Source organism: Zeus faber (assembly GCF_960531495.2).
Source record: "Zeus faber genome assembly, chromosome: 5".
Classification (NCBI taxonomy): domain Eukaryota; kingdom Metazoa; phylum Chordata; class Actinopteri; order Zeiformes; family Zeidae; genus Zeus; species Zeus faber.
Window position 1 is genome coordinate 19,264,565 of NC_137192.1, and position 18,306 is coordinate 19,282,870.

General features: G+C 44.5%; 1 protein-coding gene across 1 annotated transcript in view; it reads left to right on the forward strand.

Moving 5' to 3' along the window:
• tox2 (TOX high mobility group box family member 2) overlaps positions 1 to 18,306 on the forward strand; it is a gene marked incomplete at its 5' end in the record, with an annotated part of 118,542 nt that overhangs the window by 70,917 nt on the left and 29,319 nt on the right. Inside the window, one exon of the mRNA XM_080000794.1 lies at positions 11,750 to 12,025. Coding sequence (XP_079856920.1) covers positions 11,750 to 12,025 — 276 coding nt within the window. The remainder of the gene's footprint in view (positions 1 to 11,749; positions 12,026 to 18,306) is intronic.

An 18,306-nucleotide genomic window follows, 5' to 3' on the forward strand; every position in this document is an offset into this window, starting at 1 on the left:
AAGTTGGGAGTACAAGTACAAGTTTTTTTTTTTTTAATTATTATTAATATTATTTATTATTATTGCTTTTTTTACCACTAGGAGTCGTGCCATTCTTCATCTCAGTGTGGTGGTGGGTTTTGTTTTTTTTTGTTCGTTTTTATTTATCATTTATTTCTGGCTGGTATTCTGCAGGTCCCTGGTGCGTTGTCGTCGTAATTAGTGAAGTGTGTGAGCGCCAACGACTGAGCCGTGAGTCAGGAAGAGGCGGATCAGCATTAGATTTGTTTTGTTTGTGTGTGTGTGTGTGTCTGTGTGTGTGTCTGTGTGTGTGTCTGTGTGTGTGTTTGTGTGTTGTTATTTATATTTCTTTTTCTTTACGCGTCGTTGAACGGGCGAGAGTCCGCGCTCTCCGTCGCAGCGCTGTCGCGCGGATTTAGCGACAGGGGCGCTCGCTCCATTTTGATAAAAAAATAAAATAAAATGATCCAGACTCCATCTCCCCCCCTCCCTCCCTCCCTACGTTCTCTTCCATCCCGCTCCCCAATGCTCCCCCCCCCCCCCTGACAAATCTATCACCTTACTCCTCTGCACTCTGGATTAAAGGGCCATTCCACCTTTCCCGGCGTAGATGAGTGATACTGTTGTTTGGCCGCAACCCAAAACCCGTCTGGAACCGGGGGGGCGGGGTGGGGTGGGGGGGTCTAACTGGTCAGGTGAACTCATGCGTATCTGACAGGAAGCCCGCTGATTGGGGGAGACCCCGTCTCGTCGGATCCTTCCTCTGATTAAAGCCTCGCGGCGGCAGTGTTTTACGAAAAAAAAAAAAAAAAACTCCCGCCATTTTTTTGGGGGGGGGGTCGGCCCCGCTGCTCTGAATTACAGCGCTGGGGCATTAGCGTGATTTACGGCTTCCTCCCGCTGTTTAGATTGGAGCCGGGAACCAGAGTGGCAGGCGGAGGAACCCCCCGCCCCTCCCCACACCCCTGGACAGCTCCCTACCCGGGACACCTCCTCACCCCCCTCCCCCCCTGTTATGCCTCCCCTGTCTCCCCCTTTCTGCCTCCCCTGTCCCCCCTTCCTCGTCCTTTGCCTCCCCACCGCCAATCAGCTTTTGCCTACTGACAACGGCCCCCACCTTCCCATCTCTCCCTCTGTCCCTCTCTCCCTTGCTCTCTACCCCTCTCCCCTGTCTCTCCCGCTTTCTCCCTTTCCCCCCTCCCGTCTCTCCCTGTAGCGCTCTCTCGCTCTCCCTCCCTCTCTCTATCCCTTTCACCGCCTCTCCCTCCCTCTCTCTCCATCCCTCCCTCTCACTCCCTCGCTCCCTTGCGCTCCCCGCCTCCCTTTTTTCCTCTCTCCACCCTTATCTGTCTCCCTCTCTCCGTCCCTCTCTGCCTCTCTCACGGGCGCCCTCTTTTTCTCCCACTCTCCGTCCACTTCGCTCCCTCTCTCTCCCTTTCGCTTCCTGTCTCTCCATCCCTCCAAGTCTCTCTCTCTCTCTCTCTCTCTTCCTCTCGCCCCCTCTCTCTATCGCTCTCCCTCTATCTAACCCTTTCCCCCTGTCCCTCTCTCAGTAGCCCTCTCGCTGTCCCTCTCTCTCTCTCTCTCTCGCCAGTTCTATCCCTCTCTCTTCATCCCTCCTTTTCTTCTATCCCTCTCTCTCTCTCTGCATCTAACTCCCTCTCCCTCTCTCTTCATCCCTCCCTCTCTCTACCCCCCTCTCTCTATGTCCATCTAACTCCCTCTCCCTCTCTCTCACACTCCCTCCCTATCCCTTGTTCTCCCTCACTATTCCACTGTCTCCACCCCTCTCGACCTCTCTCTCTCTCTCTCTCTCTCTCTCTCTCTCCCTTCCTTTCTCCCCTATCTCTATCCCTTTCTCCCCGTCCCCCTCTCTCTGTAGCTCTCTCACTGTCTATCTCTCTCTCTCTCTCTCTTTCTCTCCAGCTCCATCCCTCTCTACATCCCTCTCTCCCTCTCTCTCCGTGTCCATCTCACCCCGTAGCTCTCTTGCTCTCTCGCTCGCTCTGTCTGTCGCTCGCTCAATCTTTTGTGAGAATGAAAACAAAGAGCGGCCTGCCAAAATATTTCTATAGCCGTTCGCTGACAAAGCAGGTAGTGGAGACAAAGCAAAAAGATGTGCCGGCATATTTGTTGCAGCCGCGTAAAGACGGTGAGCTCGTCCAGCGCCGCCCCCCCCCCCCCTTTTATTTATTATTATTTATTTTTTTATTTTATTCTACCGTCATTGGCAGAGTACTCCACCCGCCGCTCCGCCGCTCCATTTTAAAAGCCCCCAATGTTTGGAATCCTCAAATAAATGCTCAGCTGTATATTTGTGTAAGGCGCGAGCCGGGCCAAGCTGTCCATCTCCCCGTTGCCCCAGGTGATCGCAGGAAACTAATGGCCGCCCTAATGTGTTTGTGCAAGCCTCGCACTCGCCGTGAGAGACCGAGTGCTCCGTCACCCCTCGTATCGGATGCCAGAATAGTATGGAAACCGGGACTTCTTCTTCAAATGTTTAGAACTTTTCTAACGGCTGAGATCCCCACGCCGCCCCCGCCCTCTGCCCTCCGCCCCGCCCTCCCTAACCCTCCGGTTGAAGATAATGTAAACACTTTGCAAACTTTGCCTCCAGCGGGTTTTTCCCCCCGCGGGCAGGGAAACAGCCACAGGTTATGGAGAGAGGAAAGTGTTCTGTTGAACTAAGGAATCATTAGGAGAAAAATGCTCAGCGAGTAAATTAATGACAGTTAATTATTGATGCGGCGTCTCGGAGGCATGAAACCGACTTAAACCGACATTGATCCGTGTTGAAATATAATTTGCCAAAAGCGCGTTGGGTTCGTGTGTTCTTGCTTTCTTTTATTGCTTTTTCATTTGGTTCAGCGGTGAATCTCGTATAACGTCGAATTATTTATACAAGATCCCTTTTTATATATATATATATATAATTAGCTGTCTTGTGGTTTCTGTTGGCTGGCAAAAACCACAACAGACACCGCGCCGAGTCCCTTGAGGTTTGGTCGTGGAAAAACCAAAATGGAACTTTTTTTTTTTTTTTTTAATTTTGTCTCCTTTCAGGGACTTGGAGCTCACCTGGCACCGTGCACGCTTGGCCTCCATGGCAGAGCACGTCCCTCCCATCTGCTCCTTCTAAAAAAACAGTCAAAACAAATAGTCGGAATCAATCGCGCATAGTTTTAGTTTTGGTGGGATCAGGGCGTAGGGCCACGTTTAGCTGCGCCTGCTTTCCCTCACCGGGGGCTGTCACCATCCTGAAATGTTCTGCCGGCATCGCACTGTAAGCTAATTATAGGACAAGTAGTCATTTCAATGTGTCTCTTTTTTCTATTTCTCTTTCTATATCTACTTATTCTGTATTACACTGTATTACTATTGGATATTGTTTTGGTGTGAGCTGCTGTAACAATTCCCTATCTATTTATCTATCTATCTATCTATCTATCTATCTATCTATCTATCTATCTATCTATGTATCTATGTATCTATCTATCTATCTATCTATCTATCTATCTATCTATTATCTATCGGTCTGTCTGTCTGTCTGTTTGTCTGTCTGTCTATCTATTTATCCATCCATCTATCCATCTATCCATCCATAAATCATCTATCCCGCCGTCCATCCATCTATCCATCTATCTGTCCATCGATCCATCTATCCATCTACATTTTCCATCTATCCATCCATCCATCATCTATCCATCTATCCATCCATCTATCTATCTGTCTGTCTGTCTGTCTGTCTGTCTGTCTCTCTATCCATCTCCATCTATCTATCCATCCATCGTAGGAAGAAAATCCATGAATATTGAAACATAAAACTCTCGGGCTGACAACCAATGAAAACGTTCTATTTATTGCAACATTTCCAACATTGGTTCAAACTTCCCATGCAACTTGGGTGGAAACATGTGATTGTGGAATCTAACGATTTTTCTGAAATGATCGCGGGTTAAGCTCAAAATAATTGCATTCGCGGGGGTTATGTAATAATTGTGTGATAAACTAGGGGATACTACAGGGTGACACATTGGGGCCAGGTGAGAGTTTCTTTCCCACATGAAGGTGTTGTGCAGCATCAAACACCGTAATAAAAGGCCCAGCACTACACTAGGGATAGACAGCTGCATTGACACTAGAGCGCTATCCCCTCCATCCTCCTCCTCCTCCTCCTCCTCCTCCTCCACCCCTCTCTGTCCTGTCATTAACAATGGCAGCCCGGGCACAAAGATCCCGGACGTGCCAGCCTCCCATGCAACAGCCTCATTGACTCCTGATCGCGGCGCTCCAACACTTAAGAACACGCTGATACCGAGTGCACACTCTGAGCCGTGCACGGAGCCTCGATGACAGAGAGACGCTCTGAAGGACGTCCAGACGGACCGCTGTGCGCACATAGACACCCGCATGCTCACTACTGCCAACTTGCGTCGGGTGAAGCACAGTTTATCGTGGGTGACAGGACCCGAACAATTCTCTGAATAATGCACGTTTGTCTGTTGACTGCGCCATCAGCGCTCCTATTGTTATTCCCCACATTGTTCGAGTCAATTGGTAGGGATCCACCAACCTTTTATTGTGATGTGTTTGTTTGTGTGTGTGCGTGTGCGTGTGTGTGTGTGTGTGTTGTCAATTTAGTTTTTCTTACGACAATAATTAGTTTTGTCATTCAAACACAGAAGCGCCATTGTCAACGTACCAATGAAGGTTTGACAATAGATAAGTTAACAGTCAAATAATTACAAATCCCACAAGAATTGGTGTCGTCTCGTCTCGGAGTGACATTTGGGTGACTCCAACAGTCAGCGCAGCGGCCACCGCAAAAAAATATAAAAAATGGAAACAAAAATATAATAACACATTGAAGCGACAGTAACTTCAAAAAACAAAATGTTTAGCTGTTTGGGAGACATGGCGGCTCGGTACAGGAAGAGACAGAGGGGAACCGTGGAGATAATCCGTCTGGCAAAGCAGCATTGTAACGCTACATTCACCCTGTCAGGCAATAAGTTTGATTATGCTCTTCATTTGAAATGTTGAATTCATCTCCTCTGTTCAACCCCCAACCTCCTCATCACTCCTCCTTTGTATTTTTTTTTTATTTTTTTTTTTCCTTTTTTATTACCGAAGCCCGGCTCATACATCTTCTTCTCGTACAGTATCTTGGCCCTGGTCACCCCCCAGCAACAATGTCAAAAACTCTGTTGTCGCCATTAAAGACCGATATTGATGAACCCTGAGCTGTGTTCCTTCTCCCGTGCGTGCACGTGGATCTTATCTGTGTCTCGTCACTAGATCAAGGGCATGAACCCATTGCGTGCACACGTGACAACACAGCCGGGGAAGATGGGAGAGCGATTATTAAATGACCTGTAATAATTAAGCACCTCATTAAATAATGTCAAATGCATTTTTTCATCACTGTTTGATTTGTTTCATGCATCGAATGCCATTCTATTCTATTCTATTATTTTATATTATTTATATTATATTATATTATATTATATTATATTATATTATATTATATTATATTATATTATATTTTATTTTATTTTATTATATTTTATTATATTCTATTGTATTTTATTCTATTAGCTATTTTATTATTTTGTAATATATTCTATTATTCTCATTATATTATATTATTTTTTATTCTATGCTATGATATGCTGTCCAATTCTATTTGTCCTCCTACAGTAGGGTAGTGCGTCCAGCAACAATTGTTTATATCTCTAAGAGATATTGGCAATGTTGGAATGTGTGCGAGACAGATAGGCATAATGAGATATTAAATATTATATGCACGATTAATAAAATAAATTCACACTATTATATAAACAGATGAGGAAAAGAGGATAATAAAGGATAGGTTGGCCATTTCTTTCAACCCAGTTCTTATTAAAATGTTGGTGTTTCCGGTTTTTGAACAGGAGGTTTCGGAGTTTTTTAAATGAGGTTTGTTTTTTCTTGTTTTGTTTTTTTTGCCCCATTGGACTGCATTCAAGCACAGTGAGGAGTTGCAGCAGAAGGTTAAGTTATTCTGTTGTAAAGTGAAGTAAACAGTTATAAAGAGTGGGATGCAAAATTTTAATCTGGGTTGGAAAAACCCAGACCTGGGTTTGAAAAATCGTAAAGCTACCCATAAAGAATAAAAAGATGTTAAAAAATAATCTGGCCAGTGTCTTGGAGAGAGCCGACTGAGCACCATTCCCATGCCTTTGCATCAGTTTGCAGAGCACCGACACACAGAGTAGGGACGAGGGAAAGAGAAAAGAGAGAGGTAATGGGAGGTTGTGTTCATTATTTGATAAAAACCTCCCCCTGTAACCCCGGCATGTTGTGCAATAGCTCTGGCTCCCCTTCAACTTCGTGGTGTGCCACTTCACATTAGTCGCTGGTGGAGAGGGCCTGCCCCGCCTTTGCAAAATGCATTAGTACACCACTCGGAGCTCATACAGCCTAGGGTTAAACACAAATTATATCATTTCTGTCATCCAATCAAATCACACTGAGCCCTTGACCAAGGAGATGAGTCAAATGCATAACGAAATATGACATGGCACAAAAGCCGAGATTCTAATCCGCTGTGACATGCGATCAGACGGGGATGACCTCCTGACCTCCGCTGACGACTGAGCCGCGCACCGGCAACAAGATCCACAAGAGAGGAGGGGAGGGCCCACTCACATGAAGGAAAATGGGGATGAAAAAAAAAAAAATCTGCAATTAGAGAGGCTGGTTTTTAGCCAATGGGAGGTTAGTTAGTAATCAAGTCAGTGTCCGGGGTGAACGGGGCCATCTGTCTCATTAGCGTCTGGCGGTTCGGGTTTGCTTCTTTAAGTCCGTTCATTCCGTCCCCCCCCTCCGTGGTGCGGAGCCCATGATCGGTGAATTTGCAACGCTTGTGACTCTGATGATGTGACATTTAAGGGTCACGTCACAAACATCATCACAAAGATCAGTGCACCAGTTGTAGTTTGGGATTATTTCCTTTGACATTGTGCGTTGGAGCCCTTCCTTCCTTCCTTCACTCCCTCGCTGGCTCTCCCTCAGTTTGTCCTCCCTCGCTCACCTGATCTCTCCCCCTCCCATCCTCTTTTCCTCATTCCTTCCTCTTCTTGTTTACAGCGCTCAGCGGGAACCTGAGAGCGAGGCGGTTTAACCCTTTGATGCCACGGCTATCACCGGCGATAACAAACGTTTACATGTATTAGTTCATAACTTCTCGCTTGCAGAAACAAGTGGATAACACCTGGCGAAGGTGCACATTCTAAACTTGTCAAATGAAACCACATTTAGGCCTGCAAGTGGAAGTGTCCTGGAGATGTTGTCATACACATTTGATGAAAAGTCCCCTTTTGTGTGTGTAGAATCTTGTGTTGTCCGTAGAAAAACATAATTTATACCTTCATCCAAATATGTCATTTGTTGGCATCAACACAATCGAAAGTGCAGGCTTTAGGGTTGTCGACAGATTTACAAGATCTATATTTTTCCTTATATTTTTGGCTGCTGGCAGCTACAGAGAAGCCTGAATTGACAAAGTGATAAATCAGACTTATAGCCCGGTTTGTACTGAAGAAAAGAAAATTCCAGTTCCGTGCATTAGGGGTGAGGACATAAATAACGAAAAAGACCCCTGTCTCCTGGAGGATGTAGCCTCCGCGTTCCCACAGTGTCCAATCAGCCACAGAGGGACAAATGAATAATGCAGCTAGTTTGGTTTAAAAGCAGGCAGACAGACAGGCAGACAGATAGACAGGCAGGCAGGCAGGCAGGCAGAGAGACATACAGACAGACAGGCAGATGAGGGAGGGGAGGTGTAGAAAGGCCGTAACAGGATCTGGGACCCCCCGTGTCCCCTGGTAGAAAGGTCTTAGTGGCATGTTGATATCCCTGACATAATATTGTGGCAGAGAAACACAGCTGACGGCTTTAATTAAAGCCCTCGCATCGCTCTGAGAGAGGACGGAAAGAAGATGGACGGATAAACAGAGCGAGAGAGAGACAGAGAGAGAGATCATACATAAACTGGGCCATTAATGGAAACAAAGTCAGCGTCACTCGAGCCGCTCTGCAGATCAAGATTTTAAAGGTCGATTTTATTTTAATTGTTTATTTTTTGCAGAAGATTGAAACTGTGAAACTCCCAATGTATTGTCAACTTTCAATTATTAAATCTAAATAAAGATTTATATTTAATTTCAAAATTGTCATTTATTGGCAAAAGCGTGTTTAGTTGAAATTCAATTGAATTTAAGTCACCCAACTGAAAGGAATGTGACTCCTCTGCTTTACATCTAAGTGAACCACCTCCGTACACTATGTAAGTAACTACATAATACGGGGCCTGAAGAATGAACCAAGGAAATGAATGAAAAACTATACATCTTACATAATATAAATCCCCCATTTACTTTAGGAAGTGGATCACATGGAGAAGCGAGATAAGTGGCCCTGACTTTGTCTTTGTCTTCGGGAAGGCCCCGAACCCCGGATCACAACACCTGCAGTAGTTCTGCCCTTAGATCTGAAAGTCTGAGGTGATGGCGGTGACGATTGGCGGCTCATCTGGATCAACGGCGGCGACCCGCGGCGTTTGGCCTCGGCGTATTTTAAACACGCCGCGTCCCGGCGTCCGTATTCTCGGTGATTGTCGTCACTTCAGAGGGGGAGTAGCAGGCGCCGATCCAACCCTCAGCAAAACGTACAGATAATGAAACATTTGCCACAGTCAATATAATCCGCAGGCCTTGACTACTCAGGCATGCAGCGCCAGAGACGGAGATCCAATGCCAAAAAAAAAAAAAAAAAAGAAGAAGAAGAAGACAAGCTGGAAAACATCCCGATCAATGTTATTTTCTCTTCCCGGTCCCAGACCAACTGTCTGTTCATCTGTTTTCTCTTAAATTAAAGGTGTGTTGGAATGCTCCATGCGCCGTCCCGAGATCTCACGCTTAATTAAAAAAGCACAGATTGTGTTCCGATCGAGCATACTGTATATTGAAAACAGTATTCCCAATTGTGAGTGGTATTGATGAAGAGGAGGAGGAGGAGGAGGAGGAGGATGAGGAGGAGGATGAGGAGGAGGAGGAGGAGGAGGAGAAGGAGGATGGCTCTGTGAGGGGAAAAAAAAAATAAAAAATCTATGTGATGGTTCTTGTGGAATTCTGGCCCTCAGCATTAAAACGAACCCATTAACGATTGCTTTGGGGGTTAAAAAAAAAATAAAAATAAAAAGAAGATGAAGCAAAAGACGAGAAAAGGCTTTTGTTTAAAAAAAAAAAAAAAAAAAAAAGCCAATGCCATACTAGGACATACGCTGCTCTGCGAGATCCATCAAATGAGCGTCCTTTGTTTAGATTTCACGTTTAATGGAGGGAAGTGTATACATTAGCCCGGGTGTACGTTTGCTCCCGCACATGCAATCTCATTCTGAATAGTGGCGCATGAATAATTTATCCTGCAACAATCCAACTGGGAACGTCCTTGGTATTTACATTTTATCATCAAGGGCACCGCGGCGTGAGCATTCACAGCCTTTTTTTTTTTTTTTTTTTTTTAACACCGGACAACATCCCCCCGCCTCCGCACCCCACGACCAGAAGCATGCGAGGGGCACAGGACGGAGGGTGATGACCGAGTGCGATGTGTTATAGATATTATACACCGGTGTTCCCCGACCACGATAGAAATAATCCCGCGGCCCACCGCCCTCCCATTAACCGCTAAAACGTCAGAAACGTGGATAACTGTGCTTATCGTTATGGACGACTAATAGTCAGTCACGCGAGGTGCTGGAACGAGTCGCTCGCAGCGAAACACATCCCTGGAATGAGTCGGGAGTCACTCCGACAAAAGTGCGTTGCGTGGCGTAAATCTTCAGCTCGCCGAAAGCGCTCGCCGTCTGGTTCGGCGCGCGTTGGACCCGCGGAATCGAATGGAGGAAGGGCCGGCGAAGCGAACGGCCTTTTTTTTTTTCCCCATGAAAAAGAGTCGAACCTTTCGGACGAAACCTGTGGTGATGGACACGGAGCTGCTGCTGCGGCGTTGGAACGGATGCGGCCTCCGACGCGAAAGCTCATTTCCAGTATTTATTCATTTTGGAAGCGGGATTTTTGCACTGGTATTTTAGTTTCTGAACTGTAAAAACTGGAGGGATGGTCGTGGAGGAGCCCAAACAGACACGTGGGGCTGGGGGGCTCCTACACAAAGCCCCCCCCCCCCCCCCCCCTGTGTTTACTGCAGACGTGTGTGTTTCCTTCCAACAATTATGAGGGAAATTGAATATCAGGAAATGTTCGTTTTGGTGTCCCATCAGCCCGAACAATAACAGCAACAACACCAATCCCCCGGTGGTTTACAGAAGCATGTCTTCAAAGGACATGTGGGAAAATTAATATCCAGCCGGTTGTGCAACAATGTCAAGACAAAGTAAATCAAAATTGGGGAGCCTTTTTTTTTTTTTTTTTTCTCCATTCGCATCCACATTAAAGGCTGTTTTTTTTTTTGGTTTTTTTTGTTTGTTTTTTTTAGTTTGCGTGTACGTCGCGGTGGTCTAATGGGTTTTCCTTTTATCTGCCGTGCGGCCTGCTGTCTCTGATAAGCAATTCAAAAAACAACCGATTTATTAAAAGCTCAAATCCCGGCATCAATGAATACATTCGACAAGCTTTTAGGGTTTTATTCTTAAAAAAAAAAGAGAGAGTGCCCTGCATACCCCCCCCAACCCTCGCCCCTCTCTCTCTCGCTTTCTCGCTCTCGCTCTCTCTCCCCCTCTCTCTCTCTCTCTCTCTCTCTCTCCCTCTCTCTCTCTCTCCTTTCCCCTTGCCCTTTATTTTCTAAAAGTATCTGTTTGAGAGATAAATGACCACTCCGCCAGTGAGGATGACAGCCTATACAAAGATGATACTGAATTGATTTCTGAAATGTTGCAGAACTGACTGTTTGATGTATACCGCCAGACATGAATCATAAAAATTCTATTAAAAACCCCTTGAATGGCTGACACCAGAATATAATTTCTGATGATTAATTTGACTCCGTCGCTACAATGGGAGTCAAGTCGGATCGTATTAGACAAAATTGCTTTTCATTCCCTGTTAAATTCCCTCCCCCCGCTATTTTTCTTTTCTTTTTCTTCCTTTTTTTTTTTTTTTGGGCTCTTGTAGAACTGAGTCCTTTTTTCATGAACTGTGGTTTTGAGTGGATCTACTGTGTCGACGCTACAATAAATAAACACACACACATGGACTACCTTATACATGATGTTGTTGCTGTTGGATGCTGCTATATTGTATTTATAAATCTTCGATGTCATTACAATTCCTATACTTTTATTTATTTCTGTTTCAAATGATACAGTTTTATAGCAAACATTTTGCCCCATTCAGTTGTTCTACCCATCACGAAATTGGGACATTGAGTGTGGGAAAGATCAAACACTTATACTTTCACAATCTTTCACAGCTGATAATAAACTAGATAATAAAAACAATTGCAATATTGTGCTCATCTCCAGATTTGGGTCAGCGATTTAGACCTTGAAGGATCACGATCATTCCTTGATTTGTCTTAAAAGTTATTTTCACTCAATTAGCACTCCGACAATAGTTCAGTGCGCAAATTGTACAACCATACATTCCCAACATGTTCAATATGCTTTTTCAATCAAATTTTAATTTTCATTTTCTATTTTTATAATTCATTGTCCTTCCATCTTCCCTCCTCCTCCTCTCTGACCCAGAGCTACACGAGTCAGAGCAGCGGCGGCGCCGGGGGAAGCGGCGGCAGCGGGAACGGTGCCGGGGACGAGGACTACGAGATCCCCCCTATCACTCCGCCCAACCACCCCGAGCCCCCGCTCCTCCACCTGATGGAGCACGACTCCACGGGGTACCTCTGCCACTCTCTGCCCCACAATGGCCTCCTCAACCCTTACTCCTACCCCGAGCTGCCCGCCCTCATGATGTCCAACATGCTGGCGCAGGACGGACACCTGCTCTCCGGACAGATGCCCTCGGTGAGTCCATGAGTCTGGGGTTCCGGGGTCTGGGGTTCAAGAGTCCGGGGTTTGATGCTTGATGCTTTGGTCCGAGCATCAAGGGTCTCGGGTTTGAAGGATTGAGGGTTCGAGGTTCCGGGGATTCGGTGGTCCTAGGGTCCAAGGCTCCAGGGTTGGAGTTTCCAGGGTCGAGGGTTCCAGGTTCCGGGGTTCAAGGTTCCGGGCATTTGAGGATCCAGCTTTCGAGGGTCCGGGGTTTAAGGGTCTGGGGTCCGAGCATCCAGGGTTTGAGGGTCTGGGGGTTCAAGGATCTGGGGATTTGAGGGTCCAGGGTTTAAGGGTCTAGGATTTGAGCATCTGGGTTTTAAGGGTTTGGGGTTTGAAGGTCCGGGGCTCATGGGTCATGGGTTTCAGGGTCCGGGGTTCTAGGTGTCGAGTGTCTGGGATTCGATGGTCAAGAATCCTGGGTTTGAAGGTCGAGGGTTACAGGGTCTGGGGTTCGAGGGTTCGGGGTTGGAGGACTGGAGGGTGATCTGTGTTCAGTAATGAAGGGAAAATATAAGTCGATATTTATGTTAATAGATGATGATACTTTGTCCATTTTACTGTCTTTTACTACTATTTTACTACTATTACTATCCCTGTCCAATTGAGCCCTGTTCTGCGTGCATTTGATCACAAAGATAGTGAGATAGATAGATAAAAGTCAGGAAGCCCAAATTTCTTATTTTTTCCCTGTATAGTAAACTTTATATCCCTGCACAGTTGGCAGAGAATGCCTGTGGTGATTTTGTGCATTTACTTAAGAAGCCAATGCAACTTGTGATTCACTCTGGTTACATCATTTGTCTCATAATAAAAATTGAGCGTTTCACTTAGTGTTCTAAAGAGCAGAGTTCTTTAAACTTCCCTCGTGGGAACGCTCACAGACTCCATTACTAGGACTGTCAGTCTGCCTCTTAAGATACATTAGAAAGGTCAGCCAGTGTTAACTGTGTATAAGATAGTGAGGCATGTAAGATAAGATAAGATAAGATAAGATAAGACTTTATTAATCCCCCGGGTGAAATTCTGGATAATATGTGATTCAGTGCTTTGACAGACAGGATGTTTCCAATCTTGTTAATAAAGTGAATTTCACTTAAATTAAATCATACCCACTGGGACGATTATCCAAGGAAAGTCAACTATCGACAATGTGATGTATGAGTAATTAGATGGATAGATAGATAGATAGATAGATAGATAGATAGATAGATAGATAGATAGATAGATAGATAGATAGATAGATAGATAGATAGATAGATAGATAGATAGATAGATTACAATTTAAAGTTAGAGTAAAAAATCTTCAAGTGAACAGTCAGTTCTTGAAGTTGATGTGTTGGAAGTAGGACAAAATGGGCAAGCGTAAGGATCTGAGCCACTTTGACAAGGGCCAAATTGTGTTGGCTGGACGACTGGGTCAGAGCCTCTGCTAAACAGCAGGTTTTGTGGGGTGTTCCCGGTACGCAGTGGTTAGTACCTACCAAAAGGAAGGACAACGGGTGAACCGGCAACAGGGTCATGGGCACCTATGGGCTCAGTGATGCGCGTGTCACGTTTTCTTCTACATCATGTGGATGGCCGGGGTTAGGGTCCGATCAATGGAGCATCTGTGGGATGTGCTGAAACAACAAGCCTGATCCACGGTGGCTCCACCTTGCTACTTCCAGGACTTAAAGGATCTGCTGCTTACATCTTGGTGCCACAGGACACCTTCAGAGGTCTTGTGGAGTCCACGCCTCCACGGGTCAGAGCTGTTTTGGCGGCACGAGGGGGAGCTACACAATATTAGCCGTTATTAGTGGTGGGTTTTAATGTTGTGAATCAGCGTAGACCCCACTACGAAATATTTGTTGTTTTTTGAATTTCAACACGACAAGTTTCATTTCAGTAAAACAGCGTGCAGGCAGCCAGTTAAAGGGAAACGTAATATAACTACAAAAACCCCCCCCAAAAAAAACAGAAGTAGAAGAAACTCGGGGAGGGAGGAATGGAGTGGCTGCTGATTGGCTGCCGTGTCAGCTCTGGTGCATTGAGAAAGGGATTGTGGGTAAATCCTCCGGTGTCATATCTATGTAGACAGCTTGCATCGGTCAATCCGTCAAGGCTCCCAACATGAATACACGCTGATTACTCTGCCGGCACCGCACAAAAACCCCTTCCAGAAAGGAAATAAAAACACAAATCAGCATCTCCAGACCATAATTACATTCACATGGAATGCAGGAAATGCATTTTTTTTCTTTCTTTAATGTCTGATATGTCTTTCAGTTTTTTAATGTATAATACATACATTTCCATAATAAAGGAAATAGTAGTTCAACGAAAGGAGCTGATGAGAGCATTTTTTCGTTTTGTGCGAAAAATATACTGCAATAAAATATCCAACATGTTGGATATTACATAAGTGTGTGGACGAGCCTGGCGTTCCCTTCCTCTACACGTGGCATTATGGGTATAGGTCACTCTCACATCTGTTTGGTATTTGATAGTTTATCAAAAGCTTCCTTTGGAAATAAGGACAGATGGTAATCGTCCTCATTGATTCGAGTGCGGGACTCGGGAGATCTCCGAGGGGGGTTTTTTCGGCTCCGTAATGAAAGGAAAATAAAATAAAATAGTAAATGTAGGAAGATTTTTTATTTATTTTTTGCTTAAACAAAGGCTGCGCTGTCTAGAGTTTGAAGGACAGGATTTCATCTCTTCCTGAAAAAGAGCAAACTATGAAATACCTTCGCTTAATAACATCCAGCACCACTGATACTACTATATACTGTACAATGTCATGGATCTGGTGGGTGATAGCAGGACATGGTTTAATGTTGTAGTTACAACGTTTCTCGTGTATTTAAATACATAGGTAAGCACATGTATTATCTGTAGATATAACCCACACATTCCATTTAAAGCAGCATAATATGGTATTTACCATAAACACGAGAGATAAGAGTGAGACGGTGGGCATCGTCTCGGGGAAAAACAGGGCTTGATAAATATCTGAAATGTATTATTATGTTGGAATATTCCCCCAGGTGTTGGACTGATACGTCATTTATCTTCATATTCATTTCACATTTTGATCTTGACCTTTAGCAGGGAGACAGTGGTTGATTGGCCGTTTGTTCTTTTGGCGGACAGGTTATTCCTTACCGCTTCAGAGTGCGCGCACACACACACGCACACACGCAAGTACGTACACACGCATGCACGCACACACACACACACACACACACACACACACACACACACACACACACACACACACGCATGCACAGATCTGGTAGCTTCAATATAGGGAATGTAGCATTTTTGTATCACAAAAACATTTTCGATGTTTTTCCATTTCCCATTGATCGTCATGATATCTGCAGGGCGGAAAAGAAGTAATCACATTACATACACTACTGTAATGGAAGATGTGTTCGTTATTCTGCCATTCCGAGACTAAGTGTGAAGGTGGGTGAAGGTTTGAAGGGAAGATGAAGTTGAACATGCCACTTTACTGCACATATCTGTATGTACAAATAGCCTATCCCATATACAGTACATGGGATAGGCATACAACAACTCTTACATACGTACACAACTACTTCTATGTTGTGCCCCTGCTCTGTATTACCTTTTTGAGTCTTATTTTAATTTATTTTATTTTATTCTATCCACTAGCTGCATTACGTTTTAGGAATCGGTTCGTTCAGTTAGTTAGTTAGGTTGTAGTTAGGTTAGCTATTATGTTCAGTTTAGAACTTATTGTGCATAATCTCCGGGTGTGTTGCAATGACATTTCACTACATATATGTATGAAAGTATGTATATGTATGTGACAAATAAACCATTTGAATCTTGAATCTTGATTGGAGGGTTTAAGTGGCTCCAAGGTTTGGAATTGCAGACACAACGATGCATTTTACATTGTCTTAGAAATTACAGCTTGTAAATAGAAACTACATTTATTACTGAAATAATCGGAACACAGTAGTCTGGAAGTAAAGTAAGATAAGATTAAAAGTGAGATAAGATACGGTAAGTAATACGTAAAGCAATTGGCAATATACAATAAACCTAAAAAAAAATTACTTACATTTAAAGAAAATGTCAATATACAATAAACTAGACTAAGAAAAAATGTTACGTTGTTATTCACATTACAGCTTTTGAATAGAAACTTAGCTATTGATTGAACACAGTCTTAACACAGTTCCAAGGTAAGATAAGATAAGTAATACAATTGAGAAATGGAAATTTGTGATGTAACCTAAAAAATAACTTCAAAATAGAATAATTGCCATAAAACCAAAAAACAGAAAGAATTGAATACAATTTTAGTGAAATAAAAAATATATACTATAATAAACCAGACGCAAACAACTGCTTGTACCTAGAAACTTCATTTATTTCCAAAAGAATCTGTGGTCACGGCAGTCTGAAAGTTAGATAAGATAACACTTTATTAAGGCAGGAGTACCTGCCAGTATTAAAACCACATTACTCCCACTGATCACTGCAGGGAAAGTGAAATGGCTTTTTAACGGCTCATCGGTGATCTGCAACAAATTGCCTTTTTTTCAAGTAACCTTTTCAAATTCCACATGGCGGAGTGGGAGGGGGGGAGGAGGAGGGGTGGGGGTGGGCATATCTTTTGTTTAGCGCTCCTTCTTTAACTTCAGCGGTAAAAGAAGCGCAGCGGGCGGAGTCGAGACTCAGCCAGACGCTGTGAAAGTCAAACAGCCCGGTCGGTCTGCAGCCAGCAAAGCGTGGCAGCCAGGGGTTCATTTGTGGTGAGAAAGCGAAAGTGTCTATTAAATTTGGTCGCTCACCTTGACACACTCGGGTGCGCGGAGTAATTAAGCGGGTGGCGCAGTTCAAACAAGGCGGGGCCGTCATTATGAAAATATATCACTCTGCATAGAAGATAGATAAATAAAGAGCTTTCATTCCTGCGAGATTGCTTTTGGAGGGGTTTGTTGGAGTGCAACAGAACACGTGGGTGTGTGTGTGTGTGTGTGTTGGTCTTAGTGTGTTTACGTGCGTGTGTGTGTGTTTGTCTTAGTGTGTTTACACGTGTGTGTGTGTGTGTGCGTGCGTGCGTGCGTGTGTGTGTGTGTGTGTGTGTGTGTGTGTGTGTGTGTGTGTGTGTGCGTGCTTGCGCGTGCGTGCGTGTGCATGTAGCTTCACTATAAACAATATCTCTGCTGTTGAAATGGATCCACTACATCTGGAGGTCAGGCCATATATTCAATCTTGAGCACATTGAAAACGAAACGAAAGAAAAAAATCCATTAGGGTTCATCTTTCCTGCATCAGCCCTTCTATTGTGGCGTCGCGGCCAGATCTGTTTTCATCAGGCAGATCCAATACGTGAACGGGGCAACGAAGAGAGTGCAATTGGGGCTGGATGGAGGGAGGACGGGAATGAGGAAGGAAGAGAGAGAGTGGGGGGGTTGGGTGGGGGCGAAGGGGGAGAAATGAAGGAGGGAGGAAGAGAGACAGGGAGACAGGGAGGGAGGAAGGGGAAGAGGGGTGTGTGTGTATAAGATGGGCTAATTCTTATTGTAGAGGACCACACACCACCAGCATTCCGTAGCACTTTCACCATCAGCGGTTATTATTTGGTTGTTTAGTTTTATTGATAGATCCAAGGAAACTCCACGACCGAAGCCGTCGTTCGGAGACGTTTGCGTGTTTGCTTTTATTCCACTGGGGGGCGGTGTCACATTTGGTTGAACCGCAATGTACAGAAACCATAGAAGAAATACGTTGTTTTTTTTCCAAACTTGATTTAAAGAGTTTAAAATTCAAAAATATGGATATGCAAATAACACTAACCCTAACACTAACCCAAACCCTAACATTAACCCGAACATTAACCCTAACTGTAACCCTAACACGAACACTAACACTAACCCTAAAACTACCCTACCCCTAACACTAACCCTAACCCTAACCCTAACACTAACACTAACCCTAACACTAACCCTAACACTAACCCTAACCCTAACGCTAACCCTAACACTAACACTAACACTAACACTAACACTAACACTAACACTAACACTAACACTAACCCTAACCCTAACCCTAACCCTAACCCTAACCCTAACCCTAACCCTAACACTAACCCTAACACTAACACTAACACTAACCCTAACACTAACACTAACCCTAACACTAACACTAACCCTAACACTAACCCTAACCCTAACCCTAACCCTAACGCTAACACTAACTCTATCTCAAATTGTCTCAAATGAAGA